The sequence below is a fragment of the Python bivittatus genome, unplaced genomic scaffold, assembly GCF_059951505.1.
Source record: "Python bivittatus isolate LINGU-HERP-01145 unplaced genomic scaffold, Pbiv_v1 ctg000220_np1212, whole genome shotgun sequence".
In the NCBI taxonomy this organism is placed as follows: Eukaryota; Metazoa; Chordata; class Lepidosauria; order Squamata; family Pythonidae; genus Python; species Python bivittatus.
Window position 1 is genome coordinate 24,512,418 of NW_028277048.1, and position 16,470 is coordinate 24,528,887.

Genomic DNA, 16,470 nt, shown 5'->3' on the forward strand with positions numbered 1-16,470 from the left:
AAGCAAAATCACTTTGAAAATACATAGAGGTACAGATACTAATAGGACAATTTGTGATTAAGAAAACAGAAGATGAACAGAATTCAAACTTTATCTTTATATTGATAACTTTTAAGTCAAAAAGACTTTAGAAACCAACAATACTAAAACAACGAAGGTAGCTGAACATAAAAATATATCCTAATAAAAGTGGCAATTAGGAGTTTATGGCTTTTAGGGAATGGGATGAACTAGTTGCTGACTTTTAACTGTGTCCCCCCCCCCCCCCCCCCGTTGTCATTTGGCATCCACGTGTGTTCTGTGCAGAACTTCATTTGGGAACATTCTATAGCTGAGAAAGCTTAAGGCAGCAACCCTATCCTACTCCAAATGAACATGGCCATGAAGTATGGGTACTGCATCCCCACTCAGATCGACAGCCCGAAGGAGCCAAGAGGTACCAAGAGAATCAGCATCTGCGGAGAAAGTAAATTATTTGACCGCACAGCTGAATATTCAACAAACCATAGTTAGAGGTTAGCAACTTATTTTTCCTGGTCTCTATATCACAAAGATGGGTGAAATAGCTAGGTCACTTAACAGCAATGGGAAAGGTGCACCATAAAAGTAGGAAAACAATTCCATTGCATCAGCAATAAATCAAATGGATCCTAAAATATGGGCTGCCATGTTAGTTGATAAACATATAACTGCAATTTTATCCAATACAATTTAAAGAGTTTTATGGGGGAAAATAATCTTGAAAGCACACAAATATTTAGGACTGTCAGAAGTTCCAGTGTGCTGAGGTGAATACTTCCCAAACTATTGATATATACTACATAGTAAACAAACAGGAATGTTTCCAAGGGAGTAGTGGAAGAGATTAAAAGAACCAAAAAGATAAAATCTCTCCAGAAAGTTAGGATGAGTGAAAGCTGTTAACAGAAACTACCAGAATGCATATAATATGTTAAGAACAGTATTCTGCAGTCCAAGAAGCCACTTCTATGATGAACAAAAATGTCAAAAAAACTTTAAAAGAAAATAAGCCTTCTGTTATAACAAAAAAGGAATGTACATTTCCATTCAAGAAATGGGAGCAGATCAGGAATTATAAAAATGATTTGGAGGAACATTATCAGCAACACCATTACAATCTGTATACAGGCACATACATTAGAAAAGAGGGCAGTAACTGGCTAGGGAAAAGGCTGAACAATTAAATGACAAGAGAATCAAGCAGGTCCAGAAAAATGCAGAGCTGAATTACATTCCTGCATCTACGTTCACAAAAGATGCTACATGGCACATACCACCTTTTTCAAAAGAGCTAAAGCAAACAGCAGTGTCAGGGGATGAAATACTGGATACAAAACAGCTAACACTGTAAGCTGTTTGTACACAGTAGTTCAATCTAACCCAAATATACAGTGAAAATCTACAACCTGCAGCGTTAAACAGGGAAAATGGTTTGCCATGTGGAAGGAACTACAAAAGCTCCTTGAGGCATCTACTCCCTATGCATGGCTTTTCAGAGATGCTTCTGCATGCAGACTGGTTACCAGTCATCGCTACATCAGCAGGATTTTTTTCACTGCCTGAAATAGACGTACGTTTGGTATAAAACGCAAATCTGCGATTAGAAGCCTGTGCTCGTCTTTTAGCTTCAATGACATAAAGTAGCTGGGGGGGCTTTGGTCACCTTCTGGTAAGTAGGTGCTCCTTGCCTAGCTGCCTGAAATGTTAATCCCAATAATCCAGTGCATTCACAAAAGAGATCATAGCCAGTAAATTCAGCTTTTGTAGAAAGAAGCACGAATGTTCCCTGCTAGAGCAAGGTTAGTAGCAGATAACACAGTAGTTATTATGGAACAATTCTGCTTCCTCTAATTTCATCTAAAAGTCATTATTCCCTTTTGTGTAAGTCAAGCTTTTAAGTCCTTCCTTTCTCATCTTCAATAAAGCTATAGTCTTATTAATTAGAGTTGCTTCACCAACCATGACTGAGTGAACGCAGGATTACGGATTACCTGATACCCTTGAAAACGGCATTCTGACAGACACAGATTGAAACTAGTCTTGTTTATGCACCCAACTTGGATAAGATAGGTTATGATAGGTTCCTGTATAAAGTATGCTATGTACAGTACAACAATCCATGACACCAGAAGAAAATCTTCAGATATGAGAACCAAACATGCTTTCCAAAAGCAAAATAGGCATGAATTAATAGCATTGGGGGGATTTTAATTGCCCTGATTCTGAAGGGAGAAAAGTTCTGCCAAACATGATCTTGCCAGGAATTCCTGTGTTACTATTTTCACCTTCAGACAGTTGAGGAATCACAAGGGCATCAACTGACTTTATCCTAGCCAATAAGACTTAATCGATGAAGTGGAAATAGAAGGAACATTGGGGGGAAACTGACAAGGTAATAATGCTGGACTCCTTGATTTTAAGGGAAATGCAAGCAGGCTTAAGACCAACATGTATCTTTTTTTTTCTAAATAATGTTAATAAAACCAGAGCAATGACAAGTAGAATTTTATGGCAGGGAATGATGGGGGAAAGGAGCTCAAGAAAGGCAGGAATTCCCAAAAAAGGAGTTCCTAAGAAAGCAGATATTAAAGCATAATTACAAACAATTCCAGAAGGAAAAAAAAAAAGCAAGGCAGAAGAAGCCAATGTGGCTGCACAAAAACCTTAGCAATAATTTCAGAGGGAAAAAAAAGACACATACAGGAAGTGAAAAGAGGCCCAGGTCATTAAGGAAAAATACTTATAGATGTCCTGGAACCTAAAGATGGTGTCAGGAAAGCTAACCCTCAGAATGAACCAAAGTTGCCAAAGAAGCTTAAGAATAATAAAAAGGACACAAACAGAATAAGGGGTAGGATCAAAGCTTGGAATTCCATGGTCAGTGAATACTTGTTTCCTATGAGTTTCCAGGCCACAGCAATTGCATTCTAGAATGCCGAAGGAGCTTGCTGATGGTCTGGCCAAATCACAATCATTAACGCAGAGAAAGCCTAATGAACTAATCTTACCAATTTTTCAAGAACTAGCTAACCTTCTTAATGTATCCTAGGAGTGCTGTAGACATAACATATCTTAAGTTTAGTAAACACCTGACAGAGTATAATAAAATATAGCATCCCATTTAAAAAGCTAGTTAAATGTGGGGTGGATGCCAATAACAAGTAGATATATTGATGGCTCAAAAATGGTATGCATGGAGTGAGGCATTGAGTAGATGCTGTAACATTCAGCCCTGGACCCCTACTCTTCAAAATTTGTATTAATGGCTTGGATGCAAAGGTATAGAGAATGTTTATTGAATTTTGTTAACACAAAATCAGCTAAAGACAAATAAAAATTAAAATAGTATTGTTCAGTTAAAATGGGCCAAAAATTATAGAATAAAACTTAACATAGATAAATGCAAAACTCACTTAGGAAGCAGAAATCAAATTTACCAGTATAGAATGGGGGGACATTGCCTTGACAATAATATTTATGAAAAAGTTCTTAGAATAGTAGTTGATTACAAATGGAGTACCACAAAGGATATTCTTAACCCAGGGATATGACCAATATCCCTACGAAGACTTCTAAAATAGCTGACCATATCACCACTGGAAAACACATCTGGAAAACTTTTGTACTTTTATTGGTTTTATAATGTTTAGTAAAGATATGCATTGACTTCCAAATCAGAGTTTTACAAATCTCTTCTATTAAAGAATTCCTCTGGAAAGTTGCTGAAGCTGCAGCCTCTGAATGTGCTTTGATGCCCCCATGGTGGTTGCATTCCCAAAGCCACATAAACCTTCATGATACACTCTTCCAACCATGAAAATTATGTGCAAGTAAAGCTCAAAGGGGGAATCCCAAAAATGCAGTCAATATCCAATTTAGTTTCTAAGTAATGAATGGATGAGCCCTAGAACTAATCACTGCCACTCCTTTCAAAAACCGTTTGATACTTTTCTTGGTCCTGATAACCAGGACCAAGAAATCAGATCTTGTTATATCATCATCATACCCTGAAGGCAAGCAAAGTCCATTATATTCATCAGCTCTTTATCAGAATGGAAGGCACCAACCTGCAGAATCTTTTAAGTATCTGTCAAAAAAATCTTGACCTGACTGGCGTCCAGAACTATATCCAAATGCTCTAGGCATCGTAATGTTCTTAAAGTGCTCTTTTGCAGATTCACCACAAAGCTGTACTCCTTCAAGGAAACTAAAGTGGTATGTATATTGTCTAGGAACTTCTGTCCTGAACATCATATCAAAATCTCATTTAAGTATGATAATAGGCACAGGTGACCCATTAGAGCCACTAGAACTTTTTGAATATCCAAGATGCTGAGGTTAGTTTCAATGATAAAACCCTGTAGTGATAGCAATCTCTCATAATCTGCACAAATTCCAGAAAACAGCACCTGGCCATTGTTTTTCTCACCTGTCCAAAGTTGTCTAGAACCAAGTACTGGAAATTCCCATCAATCATCCCTGAATAGCTTTGGCCACAAGAGTGTTTTTCCCCCCATCCAGACGCTTGGAGAATTTTGAAACCCATGTCCACATTCCAATTGCAGAGATTCTTCACAGCAACAGCATTTACTACTATAGAAAATGCCTCAATCTGAAATATGTATAGAACGGATTCACACAGAAGGGAAGTTGTGCAAGAAATTTTCTTGAACCCATTCTTTGCCTGTTTGGGAAGATTATCCAAACTTACTAATTTCCTTGCTCAAACCTGCGTCATTCTTCCAAAGGAAGAGTTAGGAGCTGATGTATGAAAGGCTGCTGCCAAAGCAAAGCTTTATATAGATTTGGGTACTAAGCCCAACTCTTAGAGATACTAATCTAAAAATTGCTACCATTTAAATATCATTTAATACACCACAGAATAATATGTGCTATGTGAGGATGTTTTACTTTTTTGATGCTGCAAAATAAAATGCTCTTAAATAGAGAGCAGTTTTTACAGATATGATAAAAATTAATAGAAAGAGCCAAATAGACAGATTTATCCAATGCATCTAACAGACAAATAATACATTCAGCTTCTATTCAATGACAGCTCTTTTAAGAACTCACTTTATCAGAAGGCTTTACAGGAGGGATAAATTCAAGGGTAAATTCGTATTGCTATGGCTATAACCTTAAGAGCCCTTCCAATGGTAAGCACATGATTTTACCAGCAATCTAGATAATTCAAATAAATGAAACCATTTGACTGCATTTGGGAGCTGGGGGTAGAGTTAAAGTAACAATATACTATTATCTCATTTACTCAATTTGTTATCACATTTACTATGTCCCCCTTTGGTACAAAAAAAAGTAGCTTAAATATACAATGTGTACATGCACTAATGGAACACTGGGTTTCAATTTTTCACATGACCACATTTTGAGCATGTACAATTTCAACTAGAGATACCTTTTGTAGTGGATCAGCATTAATTTTCCCTAAAGCTTGTGAAATGAAGAAAATTACTCGTTTTTCAAACTACATTCTTTTCCAATGAACAGATGACGGCAGCTTCCCAGCTACAGAAATGTTTTCAAACACAAGCAAACTTGCAGATTCCCTACCTGCATGCTGAATTGGTTATGCCAGTTATACCCTACAATAAATGTGATATTACTCTAGATATTTTACACTGAATAAAATTCAAATAAAATTTAAGAAAAGCTAAAAAACAGACATATACCACTGATCCTATTACACATTGTTGTTACAAAGTGAAGGAACAACGTGAGATTTTATTGTTGGTCTTTATAAATTGCACTGCAAGTAGCTATTCAGAACACCAATGCATTTCATTTCAGCATCGGAGAAGCAAAAAAGTTTCCTTGTCGTCCAAGATTTGTTGCAGACTTGCTTTTGCTTGTAAATCTAGGAAATAAGTGGAAAGATTCATCATTAATAGTTTTCAGTGTGTCTTAACATTCACTCGGTAGAAAAATACCTTTTACTCTTGAAACATGACTTTGCATGTCTCTCATTAGTATCTGCTAAACAATGACCCACATTTCCACTTTTCTTGACCACTGAATAGCAGTGCTACATACAAAAAACATACAACTCAAATTGATTGAAGATTAAAAATTGTAACCATTTGAGCTGAAGTTCTTTTGGAAGCATTCACAACCAATATGTTGTGCCTTTGGAATATTTTTTTTCCTCTGGATATGAATCAATTATTCCTCATATTCTGTTCCATCTCAAGTTATCTCACCAATCTTCATTGCCCAGTACTCAAAGCATGTATTTAGAAACTGATTACAGCATTCCTTACCAAAAATATTTTTGCTCTATTATTACCCACCAACTGGTGATCAGCTGCTACACAAACTCAACTTATAGCTCTAGAACACTAAGTAGGATAAAAGAAAACATACTTCGCTAATTTATGCTATGACTGTAATAAATATTTGATTTGATACTTTGCTAATTAGACCAAATAAATAATTATACTTACTTGGGTGTGGTTTTGCTAAACGTAGATTTGACTTTTTGAGACAGTGAGCTGCTTGAAGGAGTTTTTACCAGTTGCTGTTCTGGAGTGGTGAGTGGTCCTAACATGCTCACTTTGTGATAAGAACAACACAGGCATCATACTACAGTTAACATTCTTAAGTCACAATATTTCAAACAGCTTCAGCATTATGCATTATAAGTAAAATGATGAAAAGTCTTAATGAATGGAGAATTATTTATTTTCTCTCTCTCAAATAATAACACAGTTAGAATGAAGTGGCATTTCTGAATCTAATTCTTACTGCCAAGTTTTCATCCTTTGCTCAAAAAATAAGCCTAAAGTGTAAATAACTTGTTCATACTATTAGAAGTGAATACGTGTAGCTCAGGGTTGAACTGTGGAGTCCTTGGGGTTCTCTAAGCTTGGCTGTTTTCTTGCAAACGTTTCATTACCCAGCTAGGTAACATCTTCAGTGCTAGAATGGGCTGGGGTTTGCTCTCTGTTTATATACAGTGGCATGCCTTGCCAGTGTTGGTGGGGTGGGGGTTTTGTTTTGTTTTATTTTTTCCCTCTGGTAGTTCCTTGATTAGGGTATCGTTTACTGCTTGTATGTCTGGTGATAATCTTGGTGTTAATCTCTGCTTATCTGGGTGATGATTGCTGGTGAGGAGATGTTCTGGTCTTTTGTTTTCCTTTTTATTGTCTCTTTTGAATAGTATGTAGATGTTGTTTATCTCTATGTGCCTGTTGATGGCTGCCTTGTCTGAATACCAAGCTTCCAGGAATTCCCTCACATTTTTGGATTTCGCTTGGTCTAAGATGCCGACAGTTTCCCAGTTGAAACTATGGTTAAGTCGGTCCATGTGTTGTGAGATTAAGGAGTTTTCATCATGTCTTCTGACTGCTAGTTGGTGTTCATGGATGTGCTCTGCTAGCCTTCTGCCTGTCTGTCCTACATAGTGGTTGTTACAGTCTTTACACTGTATGTTGTAGATGACTCCTGTTTTTTCTTCTTGGGCTACTGGGTCTTTTGGTTTGCTTAAGATGTTTTGGAGGGCTTTAGTTGGTTTGTGTGCTACGGAGATGCCAGAACACAACAAAAACAAAAGACCAGAACATTTCCTCACCAGCAATCATCACCCAGATAAGCAGAGATTAACACCAAGATTATCACCAGACATACAATCAGCAGTAAACAATACCCTAATCAAGGAACTACCAAGGGCAAAAAAATAAAACAAAACAAAACCCCCACCCCCACCAACACTGGCAAGGCATGCCAGTGTATATAAACAGAGAGCAAACCCCATTCCATTCTAGCACTGAAGATGTTACCTAGCTGGGTAACAAAACGTTTGCAAGAAAACAGCAAAGCTTAGAGAACCCCAAGGACTCCACAGTTCATACTATTGTCCTGCAATTGTTCTGCAAAGCAAAAAGATTAAAATCCCACAATACTGAAACACAATTTAGGTAGATTGAAGTAGCAGACCCAGTTTTATCAGAACAAGGGGAGGTACATACCCTACATACTGCTGTAATAGAGAATCAGACTGGATGTGAAAGAAAAGATTCAGTAGAGGTTTTTCACAAAGAATGGCAACCCTTGTCAAATGTATTTATTTCTGCAATTTATCTATCACCTCAATTCTCACAGACCTTAGGCAGTTTACAGATATTTAAATAGCCATGAAATAAAATTACATTTTGAAATTTCAGTAGCAAAATCATAACAATATCAAATAAGAAAAAAAAATACAGATCCACATACACACACTTTGTGTGTGTGCGTGTACATTTCTATCTGTGGCTCTACAATCAATCCCCAAAAGTCTTTCAGAAAAGCCAAGTTTCTACTAGTTTCCAGAAGGCCATGAGAATGAGGGGCCATTGTCATGTCAGGTGACAAGTTGTCCACAAGAGGGGAGCTGCCACTAAAAATGCCCAATATTGAGCTCCTTCCTGCCAGACCTTCTGACATATGAGAACTCTTAGTAAGTACTCTCTAGCTACTGGGCAGTAGGGATGGGCAGAGGCTACTTGGAAAGACAGTCTCTTAAATATCCAGGACTCGAGCCAAACAGGGCTTTAAAGGTAGCAACCAGCGCCTAGAATTGCCCTTGGAAATACACTGGCAGCCAGTTTAGCTCCCACAGCATTGAAATGTGGCTGTACAGAGATTGGCCTGTGAGCGGGTGGACTACTGCATTCTGGACCAGTTGAAATTTCTGGGTGGTCTTTATGGGCAGCCCCAAGTAAAACTAATTACAATAAACTAATTGGGAGATGACAAAGGTATAAGTGATCTTCCTCAGTACATCCTGTTCCATACAAGGTTGCAAATGGCATAACAGTCAAAGGCCCTCCTGGTCACAGTTTCCCCGTTACTTAAGCAGGAACTGTGAGTCTAGGAGGAACTTTGGGTTGTGAGAGTCTGTTCTCTCTGGGGGAACACAATCCCATCGAAAGTTACAGATAATACAATCCTGGAGTCAGAAGATTTCTGAATTAACAGCTTGGATTGAGTCTGTTTTTCCCCATCCAGACTGTGGCTGTCTCTGGGCACTGGGACAGGATTTCTACTATATCTCCCACTGGAGCATGATAGAGGTATACCAATGACATAACTGGGTACCATCAGCATATTGATGCCACCTCACTCTAAATCAGCAGATGATCCTCCCAATGGTTTCGTATGATGTAAAATATGATAGGGGAAAGGACTGAGCTTTAGCTAATTCCAGAACAAAGCAAGTGAGAGCCTGACTTCTCCCCATTGACTGAAGCTGTCTGCTCAAGTAGGAGTGGAACCACCGTAATACAGTGCCTCCTGCTCCCAACCCTTGCAGTCAACTCAGGATACTCTGGTCAACAGTATCAAAAGCCTCTGAGAGTTACAGAAGAGCAAAAAGGTTGCACTCCCACCCTCCAAAAGTCATCCCTGAGAATGACCAATGTAGTTTCCATCCCAAGTCTGGGTTTGAAGCCAGACTGCCATAGGTCCATAGTCAATTTCCTCCAGAGCTCTCTGTAATTGCAGACCCACCACTTTGTTAATGGCTTTCCCCAAGAAAGGCAGATTGGAGATAGGATGCTAGTTGTTCATTATCTGCTGGATCCAGGCCAAACTTCTTGAGAAATGGGCAAACCAGTGCCTCTTTCATGGCTGCTGAGACCACACCCTTTCTCAAGGATTAACTACAACCTGGATCCATCTCTGTGCCTCCTCTCTAGCTGCCTTCGCCAGTCAGATGGGGCAGGGATCCAATCCACAGGTGACAGAATATAAAATAATTACATCTTCATTGCAAAATGGCATTATGGTCTGCTCCCCATCACTGATTATTATTGGACAATGCAACAGGGGAGCAGTTACACATTTTTATTACTATCTGGCAGGGGAGAGGAGAGTGAATTGGGCAACAGGTTGTCATTTTTGGTAGCAGTCTCATTTTCTATGGCATGTATAATTGAGCTGTGCAAATTATTCTAAATAAACATTCCACAAAGTGAGGAAATAAGGGAAACTCCCTTAGTACAAGGAAGACTTCCTCCCCTAAAGCAGCTGCATCCTTTGGAAGGCACACAGTTCCTGGCTGTCTATGTATGAATGCAAGCACATGCATACACTTCATTAGTAGTTCTGGGGAAGTGCTGTGTACATACACACATGCAATCAAGCGGGGACAGCCTTCAATGCAGCTATGTGAGTCTTTCAAAAAAAGTGGCTACTTTCAAGCTTTGAGGACGGATGCTTCACTCATACAAACACATTTTGTGACATGCTTTTTGAATGCCATGCTTGGTTCAAATGTCTAGAAACAGATATTGTCATCTCAACTTCTAACACTATATAGATAGTCAATAAAGAAGTGAAGAAAAGATGACATTGATAAGAACAAAATGGATAAAAGATGATGCGTTAAGTACATTGTATTGAATTATTACATCCACTGATATTCACATTTTGATGGAAAAAGCAACACTATTGTTCACATTACCAAGTTTCAGCTAGCATATGTGTTGGATCACAGCTAACAATTCAAAGGCATAATTACCTTTAATATCAGGTGTGCAGGGTGTGGAGTAAGCATTGGAATTTTCAATGATGTGAGCTGGCTCAATATTTTCTTGTTCTACCATCATAAGCTGGCTCCAGTATCCCACAGGCAAACTGATCAACCGTTCCACAACCTACAAATTCATATTGATATATAATCCCTTCTTCTTTTTTAGTGGCACAGATCAATGCTAAGCATTTCCAAACACAAATATATTCTATGTCATTTGGAATACTGAGCATTCCCATTCTGTTATGCACCCTGGTGACCTACCTTAGGTTGCCTTTTTGTGTCCTGGAGTAGTGTCATGGGATCAGGCTCTGGTACAGCATGGCCAACAATTGTAGGTCCAAAGACTTTAGCCAGGTTGGAAATATCCATTTTGGTATCTGGACTTTGAGCCACTCTAGAGAAAAGACAGACATCTAAGAGCATTTGTGCAAAGAGGAACAATATGTTTTTGTCTTATGAACTATTCCTTGCATTGTCACCCCAATCCCACAAGAACCTGAATGAACAGAATTACAGTGTAAGAATCTTTCCTTATCACCTCTTCAAGAATTTGTAACACAACTGAACTCACCTCTGCAGATGTATCATGAGGAAAGCCAGAGTTTCCCTATTAGCCTGTGGTAGCTCTCCAACAGTTTGATACATGGCTGCTACGCTGTTGTCCTCATCCACAATTTCTTTAAATGGAAACATAAAAAAGGCACTTCTATGACCTCTTCCAACTCATCAGGGCAGTTTTTTTCTAATAAATAATGAATATTCTCCAGGTATATAAGTTATAATTGCTTAGGTTTCTAGGACTTTGGTCTCCATGTTAGGAAGGGGGAGTTAATTTAAAATGGCAATTTATTAGGCTTTTCCCAACATATAGCTGAGTTCATACATCACACTAAGCCATAGTTTGCTTAATCATTATTTACCAAATAAACTACAATTGGCTAGATTCAAACAAACATTAAATCAATCCCAAGCAAATCACTTTGTGTTGTGTGATACACAACTCAAGTCTTAGTAAAACTTTTAGAAATTAAAAGAGAGAGAAAGAGTAACGCTCTGGGGGAGATGGGTGGCACACAAATTTAATAAACAAACAAACAGTAAACTGTTAAATGAGAGTGATATAACTCTCCACATCTGGGGCAAAAAAAAAAAAATGCTAGATCAAAATGTCTTCATGGGAGACACAGGAAGTACTTGTGCCTCCAACCCAATCTGTGTTTGCAAATTGTGTTAGGGAGTCAATGAAGAATACATATTTTTGTAGGCTAGTTTGGAAGTTTACAAAGCATTTTACAGCCAAGATGTGCTCCCAAAGAGTATATATTTTCCTTTCATTAATAGATTAAGATTTGTCACTATCTATGAAAATAAACAGCACAAAAATGAAGAATTAAACCACTGAAATTTGAAAAATAAATATTATGTTGAAAGATAGAAAACAATCAGTAAGAAAGGGGTTTCTAATATATAATTATATCCTTTTAGTCTTGGGCTTCTGTCCTGCACTAACAAAAACATAAAACTGGATCCTCAAACAGAAAGCTACAAAAATAAAAGCAAAATGAAGCCAACATATAGGAATTAAAAGGAAGTTATATCAGGCCATTTTGTGTCAGCAGAGAAAAGACCAAATCACAATAGTTAGCATTTTGGGAAAAAACTATAAATCTACACTATAAGTATACTACACTATAAATCTAGTATAACATTTACATTTAGGTAAACTATTCCTGGGCTTATGTTATTAACCCTCCAGGTAATTCCAGGAGTTGTGTTGCCTAGTCTTAAATATTAAGTGGAGTCTATATATAAACACAAGAGCAGGGGATCTAATCATATATTATTTTTCTATATCATATGGATAAAAGCCATATTAAAAAGGCTAAGAGTCAGCATTTTAACTTGCCTAGTGGAGGAAAGTTTTATACTCAAAATGTTCCAGTCATTGGAAAAGTCTTATATTACTCATACCTGCTGCTTCCATAAAGGCCTTGTTGAGACGGAATGTAAGAAGAGGCTCCTTAAGATTGCGGAGAAAATCTTTAAGAAGGCTACATACAGCATGGATATCTTCCACTTTGCTAAGCAGAGGTACTGTTTTCCCTCTAAGGAATTTCTCCTTCAAATCTTTCACTGTGCGGTCACAACCAGAAATTCGGTAGAGGCCTGTCTGTTGAAACAATGATTTTTAAAACAAGATCCCAAGCTTGTTTCTCTAAATCCCTCCAGCTTCAATGTAATATGTCCTAGTGCTTGATGGTGTTCATAATCACCACATCAGCAATTCTGAAAGTAGCTGCATCTTTTTTTTTTTTTAGATTTTTTATCCCACCTTTATATTTTTATAAATAACTTAAGGCGGCAAACAAATCTAATACGCCTTCCTCCTCCTATTTTCCCCATAACAACCACCCTGTGAGGTAAGTTGGGCTGAGAGACAGAGATGGGCCGAAAGTCACCCAGCCGGTTTTTCATGCCTAAGGCGGGAGGAGAACTTACAGTCTCCTGTGTTCTAGCCTGGTGCCTTAACCACTAGATCAAACTGTCTCTCTGTATCTTGGTGGATATAGAATGTCTTGGCAGAAAGCATATTTATTTTCTGCATTCCAAACAATTCCATAAGAAGATCCACACCTTTTAAGTTCACTCTTACCTCATTCAACCCTCGTCTCTCAATCTCATTCACACAGTGAACTAAAATGGAGGGGATCATTGGAGTCGTCAGAGGTACAAAATCCACCAGGACTCCCTAAAAAAAGAGAAAGGAACAACAGTTATTTTCCATTTGTACAAGTCTCACTAAGGAGAAAACAAAGGCAGTTTTCTAATGGATAATTTGACAGCAAAACTAGTGAGAATCATTTAAGAAATATATCATGTAAGTGCATTCCAAGAAAGCAAGAAACAAAGAACCCATTTAACTTGTGTGACCAAATGCCAGATTCTAAAGCTTAGATGTTAAGATTCTACCAGCAAACTCAATTAATGTACCATAGCACTTATATGAAATGAAAACACATGGCATTAATTGTTCAGTAACTCAATACAAGAGACACTGGAATACTTAAAAATTTAATATGCTTTCTGAACACTGTAAAAGGGTACTATGTTAATAGTATAATAACAGCAGCAGCAAGTGCAAGGTTTTTTTAAACATAAATTTATTACATACTACTCCTTCCTTAACTGCTTATATTGTATAATTGGATCATAATATTCTTTCGAAAAATCTTAGACATGAATAACAAATGGTAAGATATAAGTAAACAGTTCCCTTTCCAAAATATCAAGCACTAACATCCTCTGGTTTTTTCCCCCTGTTCTTTCATTTTGTATTTCTAGATACCAATGTCCTTTAGAAACAGTTAGCAAGAAAGCTTTACGCATACACACTGCATTTATATTAATAGGAAGTCTCCAGTGTATGCTTTTCTATCAGCATCTAGAATCTAAAGAACTTCTTTAAACTCCAGCATAACAAGAGTTGGTGGCTGTGTCAACAGTAACTTTAGTCACCAGAAAATATCTTGAAATATTGCTGTGAAAAAACATTTTCACACAGGACTAACACTTTCACCTATTTAAACCTTCAAATTTTTTGGGGGGGGGGGGTCCAACAGAAACGTATACAATCATAGGCCACTGAAGGTATTTTATTTAGAAGCATACCTCTCCAATTTTGACAGGGGTTCCTGCTAAGGTAGGGGTACAGGGCAGGGGGCAGCGATCTCGACATTCTGGATGTGTGACTACCCGACAGTCCCTGCATTTCAGGGACATTTTTCCAAACTTTATCCGCTTCCCACATGGAACGCAGGACTCAGGTTTAATAACCTAGAGAAAGAACATGTGTAAACTAACTTGATCTGGAATAAGCAATGAATACACTGAATTCAAAAAACAGGCACATACAGTAGTTACAACTAACCACTAAGATACATTAATATGAAGGCGTCAATTTAAACATATTTATTTTATTTTATTTAGCTTATATGCCTGTGGCAGTGTGAAGTGCCCAGCTGGAGGAAAGTGGCTGGATCTCTGCCAAGGTCATGGATTTTTTTTTTTAAGGAAAGGCAGATGACCCAGCACAAGACCAAGAGCAAGTAGGCAGAAAAGAGGAAAATGCTAGAATGTACCTGTAAAGTTCTATGTACGTGCCTTAGATATAAAATATTTAAAAAAGAGAGAAAGGGGAAGCAGAGAAAGGGGGGTGGGGTAATACTTCAGATGCTGCAAGACATGCTGCTGGAGAGGACTTTACTTGGTTAATAGGGAGTAGAGTGGAGGAACAACCCAGCCTGCCAAGTCCAGGGATGTCAGTCCTGGGACAAGGAGGAAAACCAGGAGGAAAAGCGTGGAGCAATTTTGTGAGAGTGTGGAAAGATCAGGAAGATGGACTGTGTTGTGTGTAGAGACATTCAGATGCTGGATATGGAGCTTTGTGAGATAAAGGCTTGGTCTGGCAGCAAGGCAGCCAGAAGAAAACTCATAGACATTCCAGTATCAGTAACTGATATAAGAAGTGGGAGAAGAAGTTGTAATAAATCAGAAGCAGAAAGTGAGTGAAAGAAACATAAGAGGGAGAAAAATTAAGTAAGTTAAGACTTGATTTCCTATAATTCTTATCCTATGTACATACTGAAAAACATACTGGTTGTGTAAATAATAATTTCACTCGTACATATTATTAGATCACACTGCTTCATTAGTGTAGGTATCATAGTGTCCAGAATTTGTTTAATTACTGTCTCTATGTCTGTTGTATCAGCTCATCCTGACCCACCCTCCGACAATGCCAATTTAATCATAACTAATTCCAAGCTGTTAGAATCCTGGATAAGACTAACAAAAGCAAATTATAGCAGCAACGGTACTGCTGTTTTAACCAGCTTCCTATTCAGCAAGGTTGCTATATTACATTATCTAGGCTTTTATGGTATTTGGCAGCTAGGCACAATACACTCTATGGCAGGGTCATTATTTAAATCCTATGCAAAGTGTAAACTTGATTAAGAATTTTTTTCCTTAACTACATTTTTTATATGTAAGCTGGCTAACAAATGGCTTCAAATGAAGATAGGACATGAGTTTGCAAATGTATGGTTAAACGTCTGCAAAGTGGTTTTCCTCCAACCTTTGACATCGTGCAAAACAAAACAAACAAAAATACTGACAAATAAATGTGCAAATGTCTCCCTTAATATGCCTTCCTGGACAAGGCTTTGCAAACAAAAAAAAAAGGTTTCACCACATATTTGATATCTTATTCAAGATTCAAAGCATCAAATGATTAAACAAATTTGCAGTGTGCCAGGAACAGTATCCATTACAGCAACTGCCATGTTTCAAGTCTCTTTTTCCAAAGAACATTTAGAACACAACCTCAGCTGACAATCAAAGAGGTGTTTCTTCTACTATCTTAGTATCTTGGTCCCAAAACAATTTGGGCTTTGAATTGGGCCCAGAACTGATAGGCTTCTTCACTCACCGTTTTTGATACAAATTCATGTAGTCTCATCCCAATGCTTCCAGGAGTGCTAGATCCATCTGTTTCAGATTTGTTTTCCACCTTCCTGCTTCCCAGGCTTGAGTCACTGTTCCAAGGCTGTAGAATGGCTTGCGTGGAAAAGAGACAATTTGAAAGATCTGTTTTTGACACAGGATTAAACTGACAGACGGTAGTCCCAGTATGAACTAATACATCTATTCTAATCTGTGTTGTTAACCCAATAAAGCTATTGCTATCTCTCTTTTCTCATTTTTATTACAACAGGTAATGCTTCACTTTTTTGGGAAAAAAAAGCAAATGGTTACTTTCAGATCCTTTCCTCAGCACAGGAGCTCAGACTTGAAGGATATTTTAAACCTTCTTAAAGAACCGATGTGTGGGATGGATTTAACAGAACAGATAC

At 37.9% G+C, this 16,470-nt stretch overlaps 1 protein-coding gene across 2 annotated transcripts in view; it reads right to left on the bottom strand.

The window, feature by feature from the left end:
- Positions 1-258: 258 nt before the first annotated feature.
- Positions 259-16,470, bottom strand: part of RACGAP1 (Rac GTPase activating protein 1) — a 35,361-nt gene continuing 19,149 nt past the window's right edge. For both annotated transcript variants that reach the window (XM_007423773.3, XM_088138168.1), the window contains exons 10-18: positions 16,047-16,174; positions 14,225-14,389; positions 13,209-13,304; positions 12,527-12,725; positions 11,127-11,232; positions 10,817-10,949; positions 10,541-10,676; positions 6,483-6,591; positions 259-5,896 (exon numbers count right to left, since the gene is read on the bottom strand). In XM_007423773.3, the coding sequence (XP_007423835.1) occupies positions 5,821-5,896; positions 6,483-6,591; positions 10,541-10,676; positions 10,817-10,949; positions 11,127-11,232; positions 12,527-12,725; positions 13,209-13,304; positions 14,225-14,389; positions 16,047-16,174 (1,148 nt within the window). In that variant the 3' untranslated portion in view covers positions 259-5,820. The remainder of the gene's footprint in view (positions 5,897-6,482; positions 6,592-10,540; positions 10,677-10,816; positions 10,950-11,126; positions 11,233-12,526; positions 12,726-13,208; positions 13,305-14,224; positions 14,390-16,046; positions 16,175-16,470) is intronic.